The sequence below is a fragment of the Limanda limanda genome, chromosome 18 (genome assembly GCF_963576545.1).
Source record: "Limanda limanda chromosome 18, fLimLim1.1, whole genome shotgun sequence".
NCBI classification, from domain to species: domain Eukaryota; kingdom Metazoa; phylum Chordata; class Actinopteri; order Pleuronectiformes; family Pleuronectidae; genus Limanda; species Limanda limanda.
This window is the reverse complement of record NC_083653.1, coordinates 13,587,259-13,609,672: the sequence shown is the minus strand read 5'-3', so window position 1 is coordinate 13,609,672 and position 22,414 is coordinate 13,587,259. Positions and strand designations below refer to the sequence as shown.

Sequence of the window (22,414 nt, the reverse complement as noted above, 5' to 3'; positions counted from 1 at the left end):
GTTTGAATACATAACGTTGTTGTGACATCAAGTCTCTGTCAGACCTGACAGCATAAATTAATAACATTTAAACCCATCAGCTGATGATGGACGGAATATTCAGAAGTAAAAGTTCACGTACTGCAGGGTAATTTTTTCCCGTTATAATACATTTATGTCCAATTAAATTGTTTGTTCTAACTTAACCTGTATTAAAGTATTGGTATGTTTTTTTATTTTAAGTTTTGTCTTATGTGCAGGTTGTTTTTCATGTGAGACATTACTTGTTGCTTCCACACCCCACAGATAATATTTCATCCATGTATTTTGTATTTATGTTGCGTGTACCAAACTACACTGCACAACATTAAATACTCCACTACAAACTCATTTCCTGTATTTAATATCTTACATGATAACTATCTTTACAAAGTATTGAATGTGATTTGTTAAAGAAAAAATAAATAAACGAAATTGAAATTAAAATCAAAATTTTATTCAAGTACTGCATTTATGTACCACTCACACAGTTTTCTATTAGCTGATTATAACATTTACCACAGGGTTAAATTAAGTGACAAGATCGTTTAAAAAACATTTGTTTTATAATGAGAGTGAAAGTAAGGGATTATTGATGATCTACTGGGACATGACATGAATATGCGATACAGACTGAGGAATACCTGCTTTACAGCTTAAGGCCAGTTGTGTCTTTTTGTATTACATGTTGTCTTGTCTCCGAGTTTTACAGTAATCAATACAATCGTCCTATATGCATGACTTCAGATTTATTATAGCATGTCTATAACTTTCACATGGGGGGAAAGTATTGACTTGTGATTGTAACTGGAGTTTTCTCTCTCTCTCTGTTGGTGTGTTTTGGCCTTTTTGTCTCAGCAACTGGTCGCCATCCCGGTGACGATGGACAGGAAGGAGCCGGTGGCGTAGCTGGGATTCAGGAGGACCTGCTCCAGCATATCCTTGCCTCTCTCTCTGGTGCTCCTCGAGCACATGGCCTTTCCCCACATGCGCACCAGTGTACCACCTGGCAGACAACATCAGCATGAGAATCTTCAAAAGCTCACACAAAAGCCAATATAAAAAACATATGTTATGAAACGTGTGTGTGTGTGTGTGTGTCCACCCCACCGAGAAGATTGTTGATGTTCTGCATCCAGGAGAAGACAGACAGTGTGTGGTTCTCCTCATCAGACAGATCGGGGATGTTAGGTGCAACGTCGTTGACCTACACACACACAAACAGGACAGGGAAGACAAACAAATAAATACGAGTATACAAGCTGTAAGAAACGGTTTGGAAATCAATGGGTGGAACATGTTGGAAGTTTGTACCTGTAAGATTCGACCTGGCAGAGGGTTCATGAACATCGCCGATCTGTCCAAATTGGACTGGAAATATGCTGATGCTATGTACTCTGCTGCGTTGAGCCAGCACTGAGCAAAGTACACCTCCGTGGAGGAGTAGTGGCTCTGCCTGAAGGATGGAGAGAACAGGAGGTCAACATAAGACATGTTAAGGAAATTATTCCTCCCCTTACTGAGGGCTAGATGAGAAAATTCATAACATTGTCTGTCATTGTCTGACTTAGAAACACTTGTTGTCGTAGTGAAAACACAAAGATGCCCAGATTGATATAAGAGGTGAAAACATTCACACAACATTAAGATACGAACTTGAGTAAAAAAATAAAAACGTTGACAGACCGATTGACAGATAAATGGATCATTGTATGGACGGACAGACGGACAAATGGATGGACAGATGAATGGACAAATGGACAAATGGATGGATGGATGTAAAGATGGATGACTGCTTGATTTACCTGGCATTACAAACTGAGGAGGCATGAGATGAAGCCATTTGAGCCGCCCAGTAGAGGCCGAGCAAAGCGTCTTTCTTCTCAATGTCGGGCAGAGGAGACTCGGACGCATCCTTGAGACCCTTCAAACACACACAGAGAGTCACTATGGTGCACCAGTACAAAGCCATCATAGTGTTTAGGGACACAGATGAGACAGGTTGAAACAGAGGACAATGCAGAAGCTTAGAAAACCCAAATTTTTGGCTTATACGATGCATTTGTAGCATATTGGTGAGTGTGTGTGTGTGTGTGTGTGTGTGTGTGTGTGTGTGTTTAATTTACTTTCAGTGAAACTAGATTAAATGGAGCTGAATCTGGATTTGTTGTATTGACTGAACTCATTGACATCAACAATGTTTACCTGCTTGGAAATGGATTGAGGTAGTGGTCTATTTGTTTTTGCACTGCTGAGTTTGAGCGTTTGAAATACTGAGTCAAAGTTGAAATGAATGACTCCCCCCCCCCCTCCTCAGTTCAAAGTCAAACCCTGCTGCAGTGCAATTTTCACATACCTGGAAAAAGGCATCCCACTTAGGCATGACCTCAGGGAAGCGAGCTGAGCAGTCGGCGTAGGTGGTGCAAAGGTCCTCGGCCCCAGCAGGCTGCTGCATCTTGACCTAATGATCAGAGCTTATACGTTAAAAAAAAAAATCATTCTCCTCGTCATTAAGTGTGTTCATATGCATGTGAGGACATAGAAATAACAGCAGATATCCCATGAGTGCAGCTTTTTATGTTGTTGATTTCAAGTACCTGAAGTCCAGGTCCCATGAAGCCTTGATGTGCAGCAGAGAGGAAGGGCAGCACTGAGACAAAGTAGTTCTGACCTGGAGAGAGGCAAAGGGGTAGTTTGTGTTTGCTCTGTGTGTGTGTGTGTGTGTGTGTGTGTGAGTGAGTGTGTTTGTGTGTTTGAGTGAGTGAGTGAGTGAATGTTACACTTACAGGCCCACCAACTCTGAGTAGAGATGCACATGGTGTCTCCTGTTTGCAGGCCGCAGGTTGAAGCGCCGGTCGGGTCTGCCAGACGCCCTACGGTCACACAACATTACATCATCAGCTTGAGTTCACTCACTTAGACTTCTGACATCTTGAGAGTTCTAAACAGCGCTCTTTATACTGGTGTTCATTTTGGAAAAGTAGACAAATTCTGAACCCAATTTTTCTTATTTAACTTTCCAGGGAAGGATTATTGTATTTTTCTTTGAGAGAAAGAACATAACTTGCAGCTTACCTGACGTGAGCATCCATCCAAACTGCAGTGGCAGTCCCCAGAAAGGGCTGTCTGTAGCGTTTGTCCCCATGCATCCCATAAACGGGTCTGTAGCAGCAATCAGCAGCCGATAAAGGCTCATACGGTGAAGATAGTGCCAGGGGTCAGGGGTCAGGACGCCATTCTCTATCGGCAGGTCTGTGAGTTGGCCGGCCGTGTGCGCCCACAGGATGGGCATGCCATTTTCCAAGATGACGGCAGAGCTGCCGAGGGACGCGGCGCACGCCAGGAGGAGGCCGAGGGCCGTCAGAGGCTGCATGACTGAGGAAGGCACGGCGCAGAGAGAGATGGAGTCAAGAGCTAGTACTCTGGACTGAGAGTCAACAAAGAGATGCACAGCTTTTATACTCTGCGTTGACACTCAGATTATTTAACAACACACACACACACATCAGCCAAAGTGACATGTGGTTCACTGGACCCTCACACTCAGATAAGACCTACAGCTCAATACTTTTTGAAATACTTGGAAACAGAGGGCCCCCATTGTGAACATACAAATACAAAGAGAAAAGGATCACTATGATGTGAAGATGAACGAAGAACTATCACCAGGTCTTGATAAGTTGAATGGAGGTTTTGTCACATCTAATGTTATTAACACACAAATCAAAAATTACATTTAAATTGAGAGGTGATCAGCAAAAGGACGAGGCTTTAAATGTGATTCATGTTGTATGATCAAGATAACAGTCTAAAACACCAGCAGATCGGGATAGGCAACTAAATAACAATGTAGCCTCACATAACTATGCCACTAGACGACCAATAGAAGGAAGGTTTTCACTCCCCAGAGTTAATACCAATTTTCTTAAACGCACTGTGGGATACAGAGCCATGAAGTCATGGAACCTACTACCAACAGAAATTATAAACGTGACACGTAAATGTATGTTCAAAAAGCAAATAATGACACACTTGTGTACAGCATACTTGTGACACTGGATGGTGATGTAGTATACATAAATGTGCAGTATTCTCTTACATGGTTTGCAGTTTTCGCTTCTATGGAATTGGATATATCAGTGTTTTATATCATGACAAAGGTAAAATTGCATAACCACTAAGTTATTTTTGATATCTGTAATATAAAAATGTAAGATCATTATTTTAATGTATTTTAACTTTTGATATTTGTAATTTAACGTATGTTTAAAATGTTTGATATTGGTATTGTAATGTATGTTTTAAATGTTTGATATCTCTATGTATGTCTTAAATGTGGACCTCACTAAAAGTAGCTCTGTCTTAGGGTAGAGCTAATGGGGATCCTTCTAAATAAACAAATAAACAAGATAACGTCATCCGTCTCTTTTGGTTGACAGTTTCTGTCTTACGATAAATACTGTTGATGTTCTTTTGTGCTGATAGGGCAGTTAGTTCGACACATTCACATTAACTTAATCAACGTTCTGCAGACTCTTCACAGGAGGCGAAGCCAAATCTGCAGAACACAGAGCTACAGAGAAATCAGTGTGTTCTCCTCATCCCTCAAAGAGGAGGTGAGCAGAATATTAGACTCCAAGAGTTCATAGAGCTTATATAACACAACTAAACCTTGTCCTTATTTCACCACTAACTTACACTTGCAACCGTTCCACGTGACTTTTATCTGTAGTTACAGCACAGAAGCTTGTCCGTTCTGAGCCATACGAGCTCCTGTATCTGTGGTTGGTTAGCATTAGTTTGGCTTTTTGTTTGACAAACTGTTTTTAACCAATCGTAACACACGTGTTTGACTTTTGGTCTGCAAACTAGCGCCGGAGTCGATGAACCCACCTGATACTCGGCATGACACACACACATATCACACAGGTCACAGCAGAGTTCAATTTAAATCACTTATCTGCAACTTTAAAAACACAGACACATGTTTGTGTTTTCACGCTGAAACCTGAAATCTGAACATTGTTTTAAAGTTTATACGTATACATGGCTGTAGTGAAGATTTTATTAAACCTGAGGTCCAAGTCTAATCCAGTCAAAACATGCACCAACACTGGGAATTTATATTGATAAATGATTAATTTCACAATTAAATTTTTACATCTTAATGTTCAAACATAAGATAAAATGCAAATTGTGAAAAAAAATCTCAATCGAATGCAGTATGCCTAGTATTCACATCAAGTTTGGTAAAAAAAAGTGTTGTTGAGTTACAGTATATTACTTTACGGTAAAGATCAGATCAGTGATCAGGTCATACACAGATACAGATGACATAATCAAAAAAATTCTTGTCTTAACGTTGTTAGGGCCCGAGCACTGACAGGCACTGACAGACAGTGAGGCCCTATTGAAATTGTAAGGATTATTATTATTATTTTTCAGGCAAATTAATTGGCTTTTTGAGGGCTTTAACATGCTCTATTTCTTACCAAAATATGCAGAAAATTAGAAAGTGGGGAAAATGTACTTTTCATTTATTTTCTGTTATTTATTTATTTTTTATTTATTTATTGCGCGAACAGCGCAGGATTAATTTAATTTAATTTAGTTAAATTTTTTTATTCATTTATTTTTGTTTTTAAATTTAGATATTGTAAGATATTGTGCAATTAATAGGCAGCTGAAAACCTGCAGATTTTAGGGGTTCAGTATCTTGCCAAGGACACTTCGGCATTCAGATGGGGAAGAGTAGGAATTGAACCCACCTTCTTGTTGGAGAACGACCACTCTAACCCCTAGGCCACATTATCTGCTCATTCACATGACAAACTAAGCACACCAAGAAAATGGACAAATTATTGTGTGTCTGTGTCATTCTTTGCTGCTTTTGAAAACCATTGTATTTTCTATTTTACTACATATATTTGACAGCCTTACTTAAAATGTGCTTTTATATTTTTGGATTTTAGATACTGGATGATTTAACATGCTTTATAAACCTATTGTTAGAGAATAACCCAGTAGTTTCCAACCATGGCTTCTGACGCCTTACAAGAATCACAGTGTGGGACACATTTAGTATAATATAATTCTGAAAATTCCGGCAAAACCTTCTAGTTTATATTCGGTGGTCAAATAAAAGTCATATTGTTCCCATCAACTAGCCCAAGGAGTAAGGGTCCTTCATTACTCATTAATCAAATCAAACCTCCGGCCTCCTGAGCTTTTACTTTGAAGGTGAGCTGTCTCTCTGTCCCCCTCTGGATGTCCTCGTTCAAGTTTAGCTTCTCAGGTTGACTTCCACTTCATGCACAGACCAGGTGAGGCCTCACTACTGCACGAATCTACAACAACAACAAATCCCTGGATCTTTGCCAATTAATTTCCAAGCAGTCTGCTGCTGCTTGTTTCCATGTGATGTCCTGAGGCTGCCCCCTGCTGGCTGCTGGGTTCCTCTGCTGCTCTTGCTTGGTTTGTGCGGGTTTGTGCAGCTTGTGATTAACTAAAGTTTTCCATAAAAGAAAATCTTTATTATCCTTCAAGGGCAATTTGATGTAAAACCAGCAATCAGTGCACGACAAAAATAAACCAATATATACAATGTAAATAAATTACAATATAAAAACCCTATAGACTAAGTAGCAGGGGAAAATTAGCTTGTATTTAATGTTGAAATCATATACTACTGATTTGAATGACTTTATAACAATGCATCATATTTTGTATTGTATGTGTTTTCAAATTCTGAATTGGCAAAGTTACTAATGGCCTAACTGAAGCTATGAAATACATTTATAATAGAATATTTATGTACATTTCTTGTTTTAAGTTATTTTAAAAAGAGCTTGATTTTCCTGATTTAATTTCTCTTTAAAGTATATGGTTCATTATTGGTGTGACCTCATAGAGTGACGATAAAAACAATGTGATCTTCATGTGCTGCAGACGTCATGTGACCGTGGGAGTGGCAGAAGATCCGGAAACAAACACCCCAGCGCAGCAGAAAGTCCAGAGAAAGGTAGAACGGCTCAAACTCTGAACTTCTACACACAGATCGACACATATGTTGACATTGAAACTGTCGTGTATTACACAGGATCTCATGATACGGTTTCATATCCAGGAACAGAGAGAGGAAATTAATGTATAGATAGAAAACGTTGGAAACGAGCTGCGTCTTTGATTGTGACTTGGTGGCTGATGCATGTCGGAGTCTGTCAGTGGAATCAATCCATGAAATGCGATCTTATCTGTGATCGACGTGACAAAGATCATTTCTCTTGTCACTGTGAACTCTAGTGATTTCCGCATTGCCCTTTGCTTGTGTAGTGAAGGGACACATGTTTGCAGACAGGGAGGCGATCGAAGTGGAAAGCATCGATAAATCAATAATTTATATATATAAATGTGGAAATAACAGTGATTATAACCCTCTTGAGCCATTGACACTTGTGTTTAGCCTCAGTTTGACAGATTCTTAGCAGAAAACTCCCCGTAGTTTCCAACCAGCTTCCGCTCGGGTCTTTTGATGCGCGACTATTAGCAATGTTACGGTACGGGGGCTTGACGCGGCCAAAAAGCACAGAACTCGTATGTCAGTTCAAATTTGGTACATTTGGTCTTTTTCTGTTATTCCATTTGATTATTTCTTATGTTAATGTCACTGAATATCATGTTTTTTAAATTGTTCTACTTCTTTTGCTGCTACAAAATAATCAACAGATTTCATAACTTAAAAAAAACTGTTAGAAGTACATTAAACTTAACTACACTAAATTACCAATTCCAATTATATTATAAAAATAAAAAAGTTTCCTCATTCCTGCAGTTAGTCTGATGCAGTCCTGTTTAAAATGACCCTGGTTATACCGTATTCAACAGCTAAGGAAGTCTGCATGACCCAACCCTGTTGACCTACATTTGACTCTTTGCATAATAAATGAGATGCAGTGCACCTTGAGACAATGGATCACAAACTGTGGGTGACTTAAAACGGACAAACTCCTTGTTCAGCCTGTTTCACCAGAAGTCTGGTTGATCGTTCAGCCATCTGATCAAAAAATATGTTTACACCGGGGTCGTATGTTTAATGGTTTGGTTTTAGGTAATAAGGTTAATCTTTTTTAACTGTTTCAAATACACTGTCTTATTGCCCTGCATTATACTGGATGGTCATGGCAGCAAATCACAGAATCCTGATTCCTAAATCTTGCCGGAAGAGTCAAGGCTGTTTTGAGAACCACATCATTTTGGTGCTGAAAATTAAATTACAAACATACATGAACTACATTATCAGGACATTTATTTATATGTTGCTGCTTTATTGCCTCCTTTAAATCCATCCATGGAAGCATAGCCACTAAAATGCTGATGTAACAGCTGTTTCATGCAATTTATACATTTGTATTTAATCAGGCAGTGTCATTGAGATTTTCAATCAATTTTTTCAAGAGAGACACCTGGTGTAAAATGGAAAACTGGTATAAAATGTTAATACAAAAATCACACATGTTGCACTGCTGCACTGCCTTAAATACAGTATGATGTCATTCCATCAAGTTTCTCTCAGCATCATCAACCTGACTCCCAGCATCCCTGGTACCAGATACACCGAGAAGACACTGTTCAGATTAGGCCACTGAAGCAACTATAAACTACACAATCAGTGAATGAAGTTGTCACTGTGTCGTCATTGTGTCCTCACAGCTCTTCGTCATGGCCTACCAGGCGGGGACTCCAGAGGAGCTCAGCGCCTTAGTGAACGACATCAGTGCCAACATACAGAAGATCACACTGCTGAGTAATACTACACACACACAAACAAGCACTTTGCTGACTTCAGATTGCAAATCTTGGTATAAACATGGAGACACGTGAGTAGATAATCAAAGATGTTCTCTCTTTCCTCCTGACCAGCCTCCGAGCTGCAGAGGGCAGTGTCTCTCCTGGAAACGGAGCAGGACAGCGGTCAGCTACGACACACATTGTGAGTTACAGTGGCCGGGTTGTGTGTTATCTGTTATCGTGTAACCAGCACGAGGACTGTTGCAAAACCTGAGAATTCTCAACCATGTCTGGCTCATGGTAGCCAAGTGATTATTGATGTTTATATTGGCTGTTCGAGCAGTCTGATAAGAAAAACTGCTCAACAGTTTCAACACCTGAAAAATCTGTCCTCCAAATACTCTCTGTAGTCTGTCTGTGTTTTGACCAAATTAAAATGACCCCCGACGTGATTTGTTCTCCCGTCGCCAGGCAACAGAAACAGCAGCAGGGCAACCATCTCGCCAAGGAGACTGACCGACTGATCAAAGTCTTCAGTGCACGTCCCGTCGGCCCCGATCAAGTACGGAAATCTTCAATAACATCTTTCTCAACAGCTGCTTAAAGTCATAATGTCCCTTTTTTTTTCTTTCTAGTTACTACCACACGAGATTCATTAAAGGACGCAGACGTTAACCTTGTGGTCACTCTGGTAATGTGTGTTTCTGTGTGTCTCTTAGCGGCAGAGAAAAATACAGAGAGAGCGCCTGTTGAACGACTTCTCCGCTGCCTTAAATAGCTTCCAAAAGACCCAGCGGCAGGCGGCAGACAAAGAACGAGAGTTTGTTGCCAGAGTCAGAGCCAGCTCCAGGGTGTCGGTGAGTAATCTGCTGCATCTGCAGTGTCACAAGGGCACAGAACACAGAAAACACTGAAAACTGTCCAATCATAGAAACTATGCCAAAGACGGGTTTATGCCCTTTGATATCATGCATTAGGCCCAGGGATGACCTTTCTTTAAACTATGCATACACGCAGCGCGGAGGCAGCACGTAATCATCAGTGTCACCACGTTTTTTTTATTTACCGAATGCTAATCCGGAAGATCTATACGATGAGGTTTTTTCTTATCTTTATTCAAAAGTGCCTTTCAGTTAGAGGGCATTACTTATTTATTCCACTTTCAGATTTTGCTGTGCTTGTGCTCCAACTGCGTTTGCGCTCAGATTCCCATCTCTCCAGCTTCAGCTCTTGCATCTGTGTACGTGTGAAACGTCTGCTCTCAGATTTCTCCTCTGCTCTTGGATTTCTTTTATGCACCAAGTCTGGGAAAACAATTCCCCAACCAATAGAATGTAGGGATGATGCCAGATGTAGGGATGATGATTCAAATTGATGAAACTGTCCTGCAAGTATATTTCTGGCTTGAGGTGGAATGTAAGACCTTGGCAAAAGAGGCTGGATAGTGTGCAAAACCAATACATAATGGCTACACACCTAACATTGTGATATACTCAATGATGCGACATTTACGTCAAGCACAAAAATAACTAACTAATCAAAGACTAAAAAATGTGTCAGATCCTCTTTAACAGTACAGATTTGTGTATATTTAAATTCTTGTAAATGTGTCAGACAGTAGAAAGCTGGCGTTTCTCTCTAAGACTTTGTGAGTCACTGCTACCAAGATTTTCCTCCTTGATGCAGCCAACCAATCATAGAAAAGAAGTTATCATGACTCAGTGCTGATATCAATGTCTGCATACCTGCCAGCAGATAAGAAAAAGAAACAGCCTTTTATATAAGATTGCACAGGCTGCAATTTCAAACGTTTCTCATTTAATTTTCTAGAGGGCTGTACAGATCGAAATGTCCTGCGAATTTATAATTTGTATCGTCTCATATCAGTGAATATGAATGAGTCATGCATTTCTAAATGTGTGCTCCGTCTCCCGATGAGCAGCGACACACTGGCTGAAACCAGAAGCACCTCAAGTTAGTCAATAGAAAATCATGACTGGAGAAATCTACAAAATGGAGTTGGTAAATCACAGGATTAAAAACTTGAACTGCTTGATGAGCGATTGAAGAGGATGAAGGAAACAAATATTGTACAGAAATAAAAAGCAAAACTAAATAACCCACTCTTGAGAACTCTCCCGCAGCCAAAGCTTATACATTTGGTATCTAATTATTCATCTCTCTTTTAATTTTCCTCTCTTTTTGTTCCATTTTGGTTATTACGGTCATGTCACTTAAATGTCTTAATTCAGATGTATAATAACAATGATGAATTATTATTACTATTATGATTATTATCATCAGTCTTGGATGAGATGTAACTGCTGTAATGGATCAGACTGATTGGTTATGTATTCATCATTGAAAAAATACTTAGTAGTAATGTTCTACAAAATAAATGAAACACTTCAGGATCCTTTTCTTTGATCACTGTATTTCAGTGCAGGAAGTCCAAATAATACAGAATATCATATGTGAGGTGCTACTGATCTTTTGTTTTTGTTAGACTCATTAATGTGTCCAATTACTCTACATTTCTGCCATAAACAGGTGTCAGCAGGTTATATATTCAAATTTACTTGAACTGAAAAGTTTCTCAGCACAGTTTCACGAAAAGCTGTCGCATTGCTCGGACGGTTTTTTTTGTGACTGTTTTAGAAACCTGTTCCCTCGGGGGGGAAGGCAGCTTGCTTGGCACCTCTGTTCCGTTCCCTCACCAATTATCCCAGTGCACAGAAAAGTGTGTGTATCTGCTGTTTTCATACTGAGGAGCAGGAACAGTTCCTTACTGCTCTCCATGTTGATGAAGAACATAGCTGGGAGGAATAATGGTCATAATGAAAACATGCCTATAACACCCTGTACCTTCCTTCAACAGGGAGGCCAGCCTGACGACAGCTTTGGAAATGTGGCTGCGTTCACAAAGTCAGTCTCCTGATTCTGATTATTTTATTATCATTAATAAATATTCTTATTCTTATCGCATCTATATTTATTCCCTGCAGTGAAACCCAGGTGCAGGCTCAGGCCGAGGCCATCACCGAAGACGACCTGAGGCTGATCCAAGAGAGAGAGACGTCCATCAGGCAGCTGGAGGTACAGACGAGAATTCAAATGTCTACAACTGCACTGCCGCGTAAAAAACTCTGATACATGAACACATGTTAGTTCACGTGAGCATTAACTGTCTCTGTGCTCCTTGGTTTAGTCTGACATCACAGATATTAATGACATCTTCAAGGACCTGGGGATGATGGTGCATGAGCAGGGAGACATGATAGGTGAGTGTCCATCCCCTGCACATACTGTATATTATCTGGTCTGTTCTTCCTATAATATCACTTTTACAATGAAAAGTCCACCTACAGATGGTGTGAACCTCAATATATTTCTTGTCATATTTTCCGGTGCTTACATGTAGGTTTCAATGTTTTTTTCTGGACCACATGTTTACATCTACTGTGTTTATAATGGCATTACCCCATGTATTACACTTGCCGCCAGCTGCACGTTAAACGGTGCATATCTCCTGTGTGCTCTGCAGACAGTATAGAGGCCAATGTGGAGAGTGCCGATGTGCATGTCCAGAGTGCCACCCAGCAGTTAGCACGGGCTGCACAATACCAGGTAAGTCATTTGAGGCCGGAGCCAGAACAAGAGAAATAATAGAAGAGAGGAAAGACGGATAGAAAAAAGACAGGATTGAAAGAAAAAAGGAGAAAAAGAGCAGACAGGCATTTAAGTCTTCATCCACATTACTACATTTTTGTTTGAAAAAGGAGTTTCCAAACTAAAACAATCTCTCTCCACACAAGCATTTTTGCGCCATGTCAGTTTTGATCCCCGGCCAATCTGACATATTATCATATTATCCATGTTGTGTTCTACAACTGGTAGCCGTGGCTAATGCTTGCTGTGTCCTTCCGGAGGAGGGTCATGTGATAAGAGCCTGACCAATCAGCGAAGCAACATAGTGACAGAAAATAACTAATCAGAAAGTGGTTGTATCTACGTCATCATTGTCAAACATCTCAGTTTCTTCCCATCCAGACGAAGGTGAATATGGAGCTATTATAGCCACGCCGCGATTTGTATCGCCACAGGAAGCGAATGTTTTATTCGACCCTTCGATTGGAATTGCATAGGAGGTGAAGTTTTGCAACTTAAACATGTGACCGGGTCCTCAAACCTGGAATAAAATGGGGTCAGTAACGTTTCCAAACTTCTTCTTCGTTATAATGGCTCTAAGACTCCAAAGTAGTGTTTGGACGCCAGGCATATCTGTAGCAAAGTTTTCAAAATAATATGTAGTGGACGTAGCATAAATGTTAAATGTCAGAGAAGCTAGTTTGGAACTAGCTAAAGGAAGAAATTAAGTCTGAGGTCACAGCATGTGTGGATATATGACTAACTGCGGCCTGCATGTGGACTCATTGTGTGACCAAGTTTTTATTTAGTATGCTTATTAAAACAAGACTTTAATAAAGAGGCCATATGAAAAAGTCACGCTATGTTGGAGTCACTTCAAAATGTCAACTTGCTTGAGTGAAACTAAATTGATACTTTTGTGCCTCACTCCCACAGAGGAGCTCACGGAAGAAGATCTGCATCCTGGTGGTAGTGTTGGTGGTAGTTGCAGTGATAGTAGGACTTATCATCTGGGGAGCCGTCGGCAAATAAAAGGCTTCTTCTCCTCTTCAATCGTCAGCCTGGACGAAGGGAGGAAGTACCGTCCTTTCACTGCTGCGCCTCCCCTATTTTCACCTCTTCACTTTAAAAAAAGAAACTAGCGCTGGTAGCTTTATCGTTACAATTGGCTTTAATTGATTTTTTTTGTTTGATTCTACAAATTATTTTCTGTCAATGTCAAGATTTTTATCCTCACCCGTTTGTCCCATGAAACACAGAATTTTTTTTATTTCCATTGAGCTACATGTTGAATAATGTACAGTATAGACAGAGCTTCTTGTTGCAGTGAAGCAGCACAGAGTGTCCGGAGGCATGTACGAGGTATTTAACCTACAAGATCTGTTCCTATCAATATGCCACATTCCTGCAGCAATATGCCACATATCAAATGCTACGTGTTTCTCTGCAGTTTCACTGTGAATCAAGTGCACTATGTAAATGATTTGCACACACACAAACGTAAACTACATTTATCTTATCCTGACCCTGCTGCCTGGGACAAATCTTTTTTTTCTTTCTTTTTTTAAATCTCGTGTACTTGAGTTCATCATAAATGAAAATGTATTGTTATTTTCTGTTCAAATTCATGTTGTCGTTTTCTAACGTTAAATGAAAAAATACTGTTCTTGTGATTGTTACTTTAAGTTGCACTCCACTATCAGATGGCAAGAGTTGGTAAGTGGTGTGTTTCCTTTGGCTGCACCAGCTGTAAGTGTGTAGCTCAGAGATGCAAAGCATAATATCAAGGAGAATGTTTTTTTATGAATCAAATAACCCATCGCAGATGATGACTCAGCAGACGGTGACAAGAGGGTCACTCAGATTTATTTAAAACCCCTGCGATACCTCACATGCCTCCTTATGCGGCTGTAGCTACAGCAATCAGCTCTGTGTGCATGCGCACAGAAAAACTTTGCTGGATAAACTATTTTATTATTTATACAAATAAATCAAAACCAATAAGTAAAAAGTGCCACATCAGTTTGACCTAGAACTAAAAAATTATCATCACATAATGTATGTTTTAAATATTTACGTTTAGTCTAATAAATTACCTGAATGTACTGAATCTGAAATGAGAAAGGTGCTTTATACCCAAATGTAATTTTTACATAATTATGATTCTTCAATAAAAGTATTTAGTCGTAAAACTTGCTACTTCTTTGAGTTTAGACTTTTTGAGGTTGTTCCTTTTGTACTGACGTCATTTTTAGTTAAATTAATGACAATCTGGCAGGTTGCTGACAGGTTGCTTTACATATCATTTGGTTCTTATTTATTTAGGCTCATGTCATTTGAAAACCACGATGTGTTTTATCATCTTCTCAGCCCTGATGTGAAAGCACGTGTGTTCATATTGAGAAGATCAAATATGTGTAACTTTTCTTGATTAAGTTCATGCTGAATGTCAAAAACTGCCAGATCCACTCACTTTAAAGTTCAATCCAAGACGCATATTCTCTATATAAACAATGGTTTACTGTCTCTACAATTTTTGAAGGTTGTAATTTGATGTATGTGATTATATGTTAGCTATTATTACACTGATCAAACATGTCGGGAACATAAGGCCTTTTAGTTAGGTAGAAAGCCTCTGGGAACATTGTTGACCATCTAAGATTCCATTGAGCATTTAATTCAGCTTCTTTGGCACCTGGACAAGGTGTTCCCCAGTAGATAACACCAGAGGACCAACAACAGAGCTCTGTGGTACACCTCTGGAGACCTTTTCTGTAAATGGTTTTGAAAAGATCAAATCTAGTCTGAAAAGAGTTAACACTCACATCATGTGTCATCTCCTTGTTTACCCGTTAGACTGAAGGAACTAAATTCCATGCAGCAATGAGAGGATGAGATCATGGGGGCAGTTCAGGCATATGTCGGCACAGACGCTGTTGGAGTTGGAGCTGGATGTGGAAGCAACAGACTGCCGTGACGCAGAAGGCAAAGCTTTCCTTGGCAGGGTGAGAGACGAGGAGGATTTGGCCAACGTGTTGCAAATGCATCACTCGGGCAGAGATCGGGTTGAACTGGGCGTCAGTAGGACAGGGAATATTTTCGGCTGGTTACACACACAAAGTGGCAGGTTGCTGTAAAGAGCTGAGCAGGATTTTCCCTCCGAACAGATATGCTACAGCGAAGGAGGCACAGGAAAGTTTGAACGGGTGAAAAGTTACTGCAGGGGGAGCTGGGTGTGTTTGGTTTGAAGTGGGCACAGTGAGCTATTAGGTTGTTTTTCAGTTGATGTAATTTTCCTCGACATTTATTTGACTGCCTTATTTAAGAAAAACGCAGGTCCCCAAATGATTCCAGCAAACAAGAATCAAGGCTGAGCGTGTTGATGACTCTCCTCCTTTATAAAAGCCCAACGTGTCTGAGGCACAGAGGCTCCTTTCCCGGGGGGTGTGGAAAAATCACAAATAGTGACATAATCTGGACTCACATGTGAGGCTGTGCATAGTCACTTCATTCTGCTAGGATGAGGATGAAATGGAAAAATAACTTATCTGGACAAACCAAGTGAAGTCAGGTCCTCAAGTCGGGTCATTAATGGTTTGGATCGCGAAACAAAATGTTTCTATTCCTCGCTACTAATATCTTTAAAGTACCTTTCCTGAATGTGTAATTACAGTCAAAGCAGAAGATGCAGAAGCCAAGATATCCTCACCCTTATTTCTTAAAAGCTACAAACACTGGATCATAGATGGATGCGTAAATGGATAGTTATTGGATACTCAAACCTCTTGAAATGTTTGCATCAATAATGATCATGTAAATAAGTTACATTTTTTTTACCTTTTTGCATTAAACCTAAGGACATATTTATTTCTGCCAACAGGGGGCAGTACATAATTACTTACATCACCACCAAGTCCATAATATAACGCTGTGTAATGCTACTCCTGTTTTTTCTTTCTCTGATGGTCTGCCAGGACTACTTTAATTGACATATGCAAAAATTTGGAGGTTTTTGTACAATATCCATTTAGATTTTCCTTAATCCCCACTAAATATATTAAGCAAATTAATTCATTTTATATTATATAATATAAGCAGACTGCCTCATACCTTTATCACAGCCAGTCAGGTCTTTGACCAATGTCCACACTTTTCTTCAAAGTGGCTGTTGCTCTGTTTCATGCCCTTCAGCAGCACATCCTGCAGAAGTGTCCTTGAGCCAGACACTGAATCCTTTGTCTGCTCCGGGATCCAGATCAGTGATGATCCTCACCAGGTGGACTGGTAATAGCTGTAAAGAGAACATTATTTTTTCAGCTGGGATCGAGATAGCAGTGACCTTGTCCTCATCATAAGTACATTTTAGGCTTTACTCTGCTCTCCCCCTCCCATTTTTGAGCCAGCCAAAACCCACAGAATTTTTCTAGTTAAACGAAACTGCATTTACCTTGGAGTATGTTGAATCCACATGTAATTGGAAGGACTACTAAACCTTGCAGAGTGATATATATATTCAACACTGCAGAGTACATTATACTGACCATAGACTATAAATAAAGATGAATGACCTTTCTTTGCCTTCTGCAGAATGAACACTTTTTATTATGATTTAATCAGACTGCAAATGCGACTGAAAATCTACAAACCTAAAGATCTAAATAGCCTTTATGCTGATGTTGGTTTAGTTCCTATCGAGTTTTAAAACTAGAGCCATAGTTCTTATACATTGGTGACAAAGAAACTTTAAATGATCACAAAAGCATCACCACCCTATAAAGAAATCGAGTCTGCAGGTCAGATCAATGCATGTGGTGATATCATGAAAGTTTGCCTTGTTGACATCTTGAAACCTTGTACAGTAAGTGAGCATCCTGGTCTCCATCCGTGGTCCTTGACTTGTAATCCGCAGGCCTGATCCAGGACCCCAGAGGGCAGCATACCTGCCAGCTACCCAGGAATGCAAACTTTATTTTGGAGTCCAGCTGCAGACCAGCAAGAGGAATGCAGCGTGTTTGCTGTTAAAACGTCGTCTCTGTGGTCTACTCTCTCTGAAAAGAAATATGTAGAGAAGTCATAAATAAAGATGAGGTACAGCTGGCACCGGTGGGATGACAACTGGCACCAGAACAGAAAAGCATGTTGGCAGGTATAAGCAGGAGGGGTTTGTCAGATTTAGAGGTTTGTGTGTATTCTGGTAAATATTGATGTTTTTCTGAAGAGGAAGTGGCTCTCAGGTATGTGACAGGATGTTCCACGCTCAGAGGAAACCGCAGCACTCACCTGCCATTTCAAAGTAAGAATTCAAACACTGAACCAACCTTGGGTGCACCTGTACACAACTGTTTACTACCTCTGTGCAGAAAAACCAACAAATAACTAGTAAAGATGGTTTCTAGAGCCACTGCTGCATGTCCACGCCTCTTTAAAGCTCTCCCATTCTGCACCACATTCAATTATCAACTTTATATAGTAAGTAGGTGTAATGTTGTTGTACTGTTTCATCTATTTAAAAGTATTTCCGTAGTGTAGATTTGAGTCAATCACCTTGACAACTACGACTTGTCAATAACAGCGCCCCCTGTTGCCTATCTGCTGTAGATGCAACTGTCACCTTGATAAACCCAACGATGAACAACTTGTCCACAATGATGACATTTGATTGTGTATCAGTTGACTCATGGAGTCTGTGTAACCCGTTGTATGTGGGTGCTTATGAAATATAAAAAATTCAGTGCACACGCACGCATAAAGCAACTATTCATATTTGTTGTCCAATGAGAAAAAGTCTGCACCAAAGCTAAATGCCACAGCTACGCCCATGATCACAGGGATACCACTATATTTTAATCCAACTGGGTACGTTCCAGTGAAAAACCTCACCCACCTTGCATTAAAAAAAAAATCATATCCTTGCTCCCATCTCTCTTTAAACTGCTTACAATCTCCTACATAAACTCTTTGTTCGTAAATAGCCATATGGTTTAAAACCTGTAGATGAATCTTTGAACTGACCTTTGGGGTCGGACATCTGATTTATTGGTCAAACAGGCAGTGCACCGATTTATTCCCTTGAAACAGCGAGAAAGGAAAGGAGGCTCTCACCAACGTCTCCGCTCAGCTTTTTGAATTTACGTCTTGTGTGAACAAGTTTAAATACCATTCTGGTTTGCTCACCTCAAATCATCTCCTATACATGTAGGAAACGGTTTGTATAGGGCGATGTAACCAAGAGGAAAAATGCAGGAAGACAAACTACGGTGACCTTGTGCATCGCAACAGACGTCATAACCTCCGACCGCCTCGCCAATGGTGGGAATGAAGGATGGAGGGAGGCAGGGAGGTAATTGAGGAATGGAAGTGTGTCTCCTAGGTGGCCATGCTGTTACTCTGGAAGGATGTGGGCATCGGTCAGACCACACACACACACACACACATGCACACAAACACAACACAGTGTGCACACCAGTAGCAAGGCCTTTCCAAGCTTCTGCTCTTGTTATTGTTATGCACTGGTGTGTGTTTAACTCTGAGGCCTCACCATGGTGGGACCAGAGGAATTAGACTCTGGGTAAGTGCAGGGCTCGGCATTTGATTCTCCGTTTCTGTAACGGTGGGTAATAAATTGTGGGCATTTGTCATCGTTGGGGCTGAAGGAATTCGTCTCCGGCTTCCTGTTGAACTGTTCTCACATTTTGGATGAAATTGGACCAAAAGGGAAAAACATGCCTGCAGAGTTAGCAACACGATGTTCCGTCCAAACTACATCGTTTAAGGCAATTGAGGAAACAAATCAACAGTGTTTGTTTTCCTTCCCTGGTGCTAGCTGCGTGCAGTCGAACATGTTGGACTGAGCCGGCTGAGAGAAAACATTTAAATGGAGTAATGCAATGGAAAAACCAGAGAAAAACATGACCTGCTTTGTGCTGCATGTACATTGAGTATGCATGGCAATATAAGATATTATCCGGAAGCTATTGTTATTGGAAGTTACACATAGAGTACAAGATGAAGAATCATTGCAGAGCTTTGAAATATGTATGTCTAAAAGTCAGAGGAGATTGTGACTACAGTGGCATCAGCCATGTTTTTGGAAGCAGCATCTCAACTGCTGACAGGAAGAGACTGGATGTTCGGGGGGCCAGCTTGACCCTTTGACCCAGTAGAGGTGCTGGGAGAGGAGAACGAGGGCAAAGCTGTCGTCTCTTATGAAAAACCAGTCCCATCCATGGTCATTCCCTCCTGCAGCTGTTAGACTGTACAACCAGCTCGGCTCCCAGTCGACCACATGCACTTTATATATCTCACACAGACTTGCAAGATTTTCTATCTGTGCCGTTTCAATTAAATTTTTATACAGTGTTTAGATTGTCTTTACATTGTACATATTTCTATTTTGTTAGTTCATTGTGTTTATAATGTACTTTTTTACTTATCACCTTTACTGAGCGTGTATTTAACCATTCCCTCTATGCTGCTGTAACACTGTTAATTCCTCCATCATGGGACAAATAAAGGATTATCATATTTTATCACAGACTTCCATGGCTGACCCAAATGTATAACAAAATATGTTATATCCCATATGAATTACCCCAAATAGTTGGGAAAAACTGGTTAATGTAGGTTTCCATCAAAAATCAAACATTCACATCAGCAAACAGTTTAGATAGATATAATTTGTTTATTAGTGAGCAACACCCAGTAAACCTTAACAAACAAGGATATCTTATGAACCTTAACGATTGATGCACAGTAACGAGATCTTATCGACCTGAGCCTTTGTCCTGATGGATTTATGAAAAAGTAGCAGCTGAGTCAGACTGTGATCTCTCACAGTTGAGATCAGAGAGGTTTGGTGTGGGAGGACCTAATATGTTTGCAGCAGTATGGGTTATATCTGTTAGAATCACCTAAAAATGTGTTAGAAAGATGTTTTTTAAGTTGAGATTATTTTCCAAGTTATTTATCTCAGTGTGTCGGACTTACCGGAACTCACCAGGATTGCAGACCCATTGTTTACAGATCCTGGCCCTGAGCAAATTCTACCTGTTAATCAGCTGCACTGAAAGAAGTTTGACGTCAGCAGCGGACAAAGCTAACAGAACGAGAGGTGCGAAGACCGTGTGGACGAGCATTTGAGGAGGCAGATGGGGCCGTCCGGGTCAGAGGTTAAGAGGGGTTGATGGGTGGGGCGGCAGCGGTGGTCGGGGTGGAAGCTGCTCAGCAAACACAGCTTGCTGTCACAAACACATCACGTATATGAATAACCACACGTCTGTGAGAGACACAGAGGACGGAGAAGTGTGTGAGCGAGGGAGAGGAAGGCGGAGAGGTGGACGGAGAGGTGGACGGAGAGCTCACGAGAGGGAAAGGGTGAAGGAGGGAGGCCCTAAGTTTACTCGCTGTTGTGTGATATGTTCGTCATGTTTTCACACCGGGGGGATTCTCAGACTGCCTGTTTCCATTACACTGTCTGGGATTTGTGTTCGAAATGTCCAAGGTTTGATGGATGTAACCAAACAACTGATTATAGATGCAGTGAATAATAAGGGTCAGATTGAATTGAATTGATAAAATGACAATCACAAATGTGATGGAGGAGAAGATCCATCCATCCATCCATAATATCCTTCATCTCATTTGCAACTCATGTATTCTATTTCAGGTTCTTAAATTTGTTTTTATTGTTGTATGTACAGAATTGTGGACATTTTTATTCTTTTTAACCTTTGTACTGTGTTAAACATTTGAAAAACTTGAAAAACATGATGCGAAGGAGATGAGACGGATCAACTGAAATTAACTTTTAAATAAATACATTTTATGACTATGAATATGGGTTAACTGGAGATGGAATGATATTACACACCATAAAACATTAAGAAGAGTGGTAGGTAAGTGTATTAGATAATTAAATTAGATGGTTAAATTTTTCTTATCCATGCGATGAGATTTAATAATTAGATACAATTAGACTACACTTACTTTACTGATCAACTTTAGTGATTAGTAAAGAAATGACTTGAGTGTTTATAATAAGATTAAAAAATTCATCATTAAGGATATGATGACATGAGACAATTGGAGGATATGTTCAATAAGAAATAATAAAGAAATAATTGATTGGATAAAAAGGCTATAAAAGAAAAGACATGTCTTGCCTTGACAAGATTAACTGTCTCAGTTTCGTCAAACAGTTTTACTTGTTTAGGTTTTATTTGAAGGTTCCATCCCTGTGTCACTGACCGGTTCAATCCGACCCTCAAAGGCACAAATCTGCCACCACATCAAATGTTTTCCTTTTAGATCTCAGTAAAGACTTTTGCTCTTTGCCTTAATTTATCCTGGGAATATTTGCCAAGCACACACGCTCTCTTTTCATCAACACCCCAATTCACACACACACACACACACAATTACACACATTCATACCTGGCTGCTGCCCCTTGCAACCACAGTCCTTTACTGTTGATCCAGGGGGCAGCTCCAGCGGACCAATTTGGACCTTACAGAAATGAGCTCAAGGGCATTTCCATGGCGTTAGCTGAAGCAGAGGAGAGCAGGTCACATTCTCCGCCACGGTCTCCAATTTTTGTTGGCGAATCTGGGAATCTGAAATCTCACTTCTCGTCAAGCTTTACTTGTTAAGACTTAAGGCTTTTGCATATTGGAACTAGACCCTTTGAGTAGCCTAATGAACATTTAAAAGAAAAATCCAGCGATCATTAAAGAATCAGTCTCTCTCTGAACTCTTTTTATTGCCCCATGTTTCTATCCAGTTTGTCAAAGCAGCTGACACTATCGCCACATGATGTTTTTTTAGTTCTTCATTATCAAATTAGCAGTTCACTAATGATGAATGACACAGAGTTTATGTCAGTTATATTATTCTCTTTTCCATTTAACTGGGCAGTCTACACCCACTTTAGATTCTTAGACACTGCATATCAAATATCTCAAA

At 40.2% G+C, this 22,414-nt stretch overlaps 2 protein-coding genes across 2 annotated transcripts; one reads left to right on the top strand and one right to left on the bottom strand.

Moving 5' to 3' along the window:
- Positions 1–453: 453 nt before the first annotated feature.
- On the bottom strand, positions 454–3,971 carry LOC133024897 (protein LEG1 homolog). The gene is made up of 9 exons (XM_061092059.1): positions 3,954–3,971; positions 3,094–3,481; positions 2,805–2,891; positions 2,616–2,689; positions 2,375–2,479; positions 1,824–1,942; positions 1,333–1,474; positions 1,129–1,225; positions 454–1,024 (listed from the first exon to the last, which is right to left on the bottom strand). The coding sequence occupies exons 1-9, from the start codon at positions 3,969–3,971 to the stop codon at positions 873–875; spliced, it is 1,182 nt and encodes a 393-aa protein (XP_060948042.1). The 3' UTR covers positions 454–872.
- A 3,022-nt stretch (positions 3,972–6,993) lies between these two features.
- stx7l (syntaxin 7-like) lies at positions 6,994–14,645 on the top strand. Its single transcript, XM_061091213.1, has 10 exons — positions 6,994–7,039; positions 8,728–8,821; positions 8,938–9,007; positions 9,277–9,367; positions 9,525–9,662; positions 11,684–11,730; positions 11,811–11,901; positions 12,014–12,086; positions 12,350–12,432; positions 13,390–14,645. Exons 2-10 carry the CDS (start codon positions 8,737–8,739, stop codon positions 13,483–13,485), a joined length of 774 nt encoding a protein of 257 aa, XP_060947196.1. The 5' UTR covers positions 6,994–7,039; positions 8,728–8,736; the 3' UTR covers positions 13,486–14,645.
- The last annotated feature ends 7,769 nt before the right edge of the window (positions 14,646–22,414 follow it).

Bases quoted from the DNA above. Each gene is read 5' to 3' on its own strand.
- LOC133024897 (XM_061092059.1), bottom strand. The intron at 2,480-2,615 runs GTACTTGAAATC...TCTGATCATTAG, and splicing joins TCATGGGACCTGGACTTCAG to GTCAAGATGCAGCAGCCTGC. The intron at 1,943-2,374 runs GTATGTGAAAAT...GTGTGTTTGAAG, and splicing joins AGTGGGATGCCTTTTTCCAG to GGTCTCAAGGATGCGTCCGA.
- stx7l (XM_061091213.1), top strand. From the start codon at position 8,737: ATGGCCTACCAGGCGGGGACTCCAGAGGAGCTCAGCGCCTTAGTGAAC. The intron at 9,008-9,276 runs GTGAGTTACAGT...TCCCGTCGCCAG, and splicing joins GGTCAGCTACGACACACATT to GCAACAGAAACAGCAGCAGG. The intron at 11,902-12,013 runs GTACAGACGAGA...TCCTTGGTTTAG, and splicing joins CGTCCATCAGGCAGCTGGAG to TCTGACATCACAGATATTAA.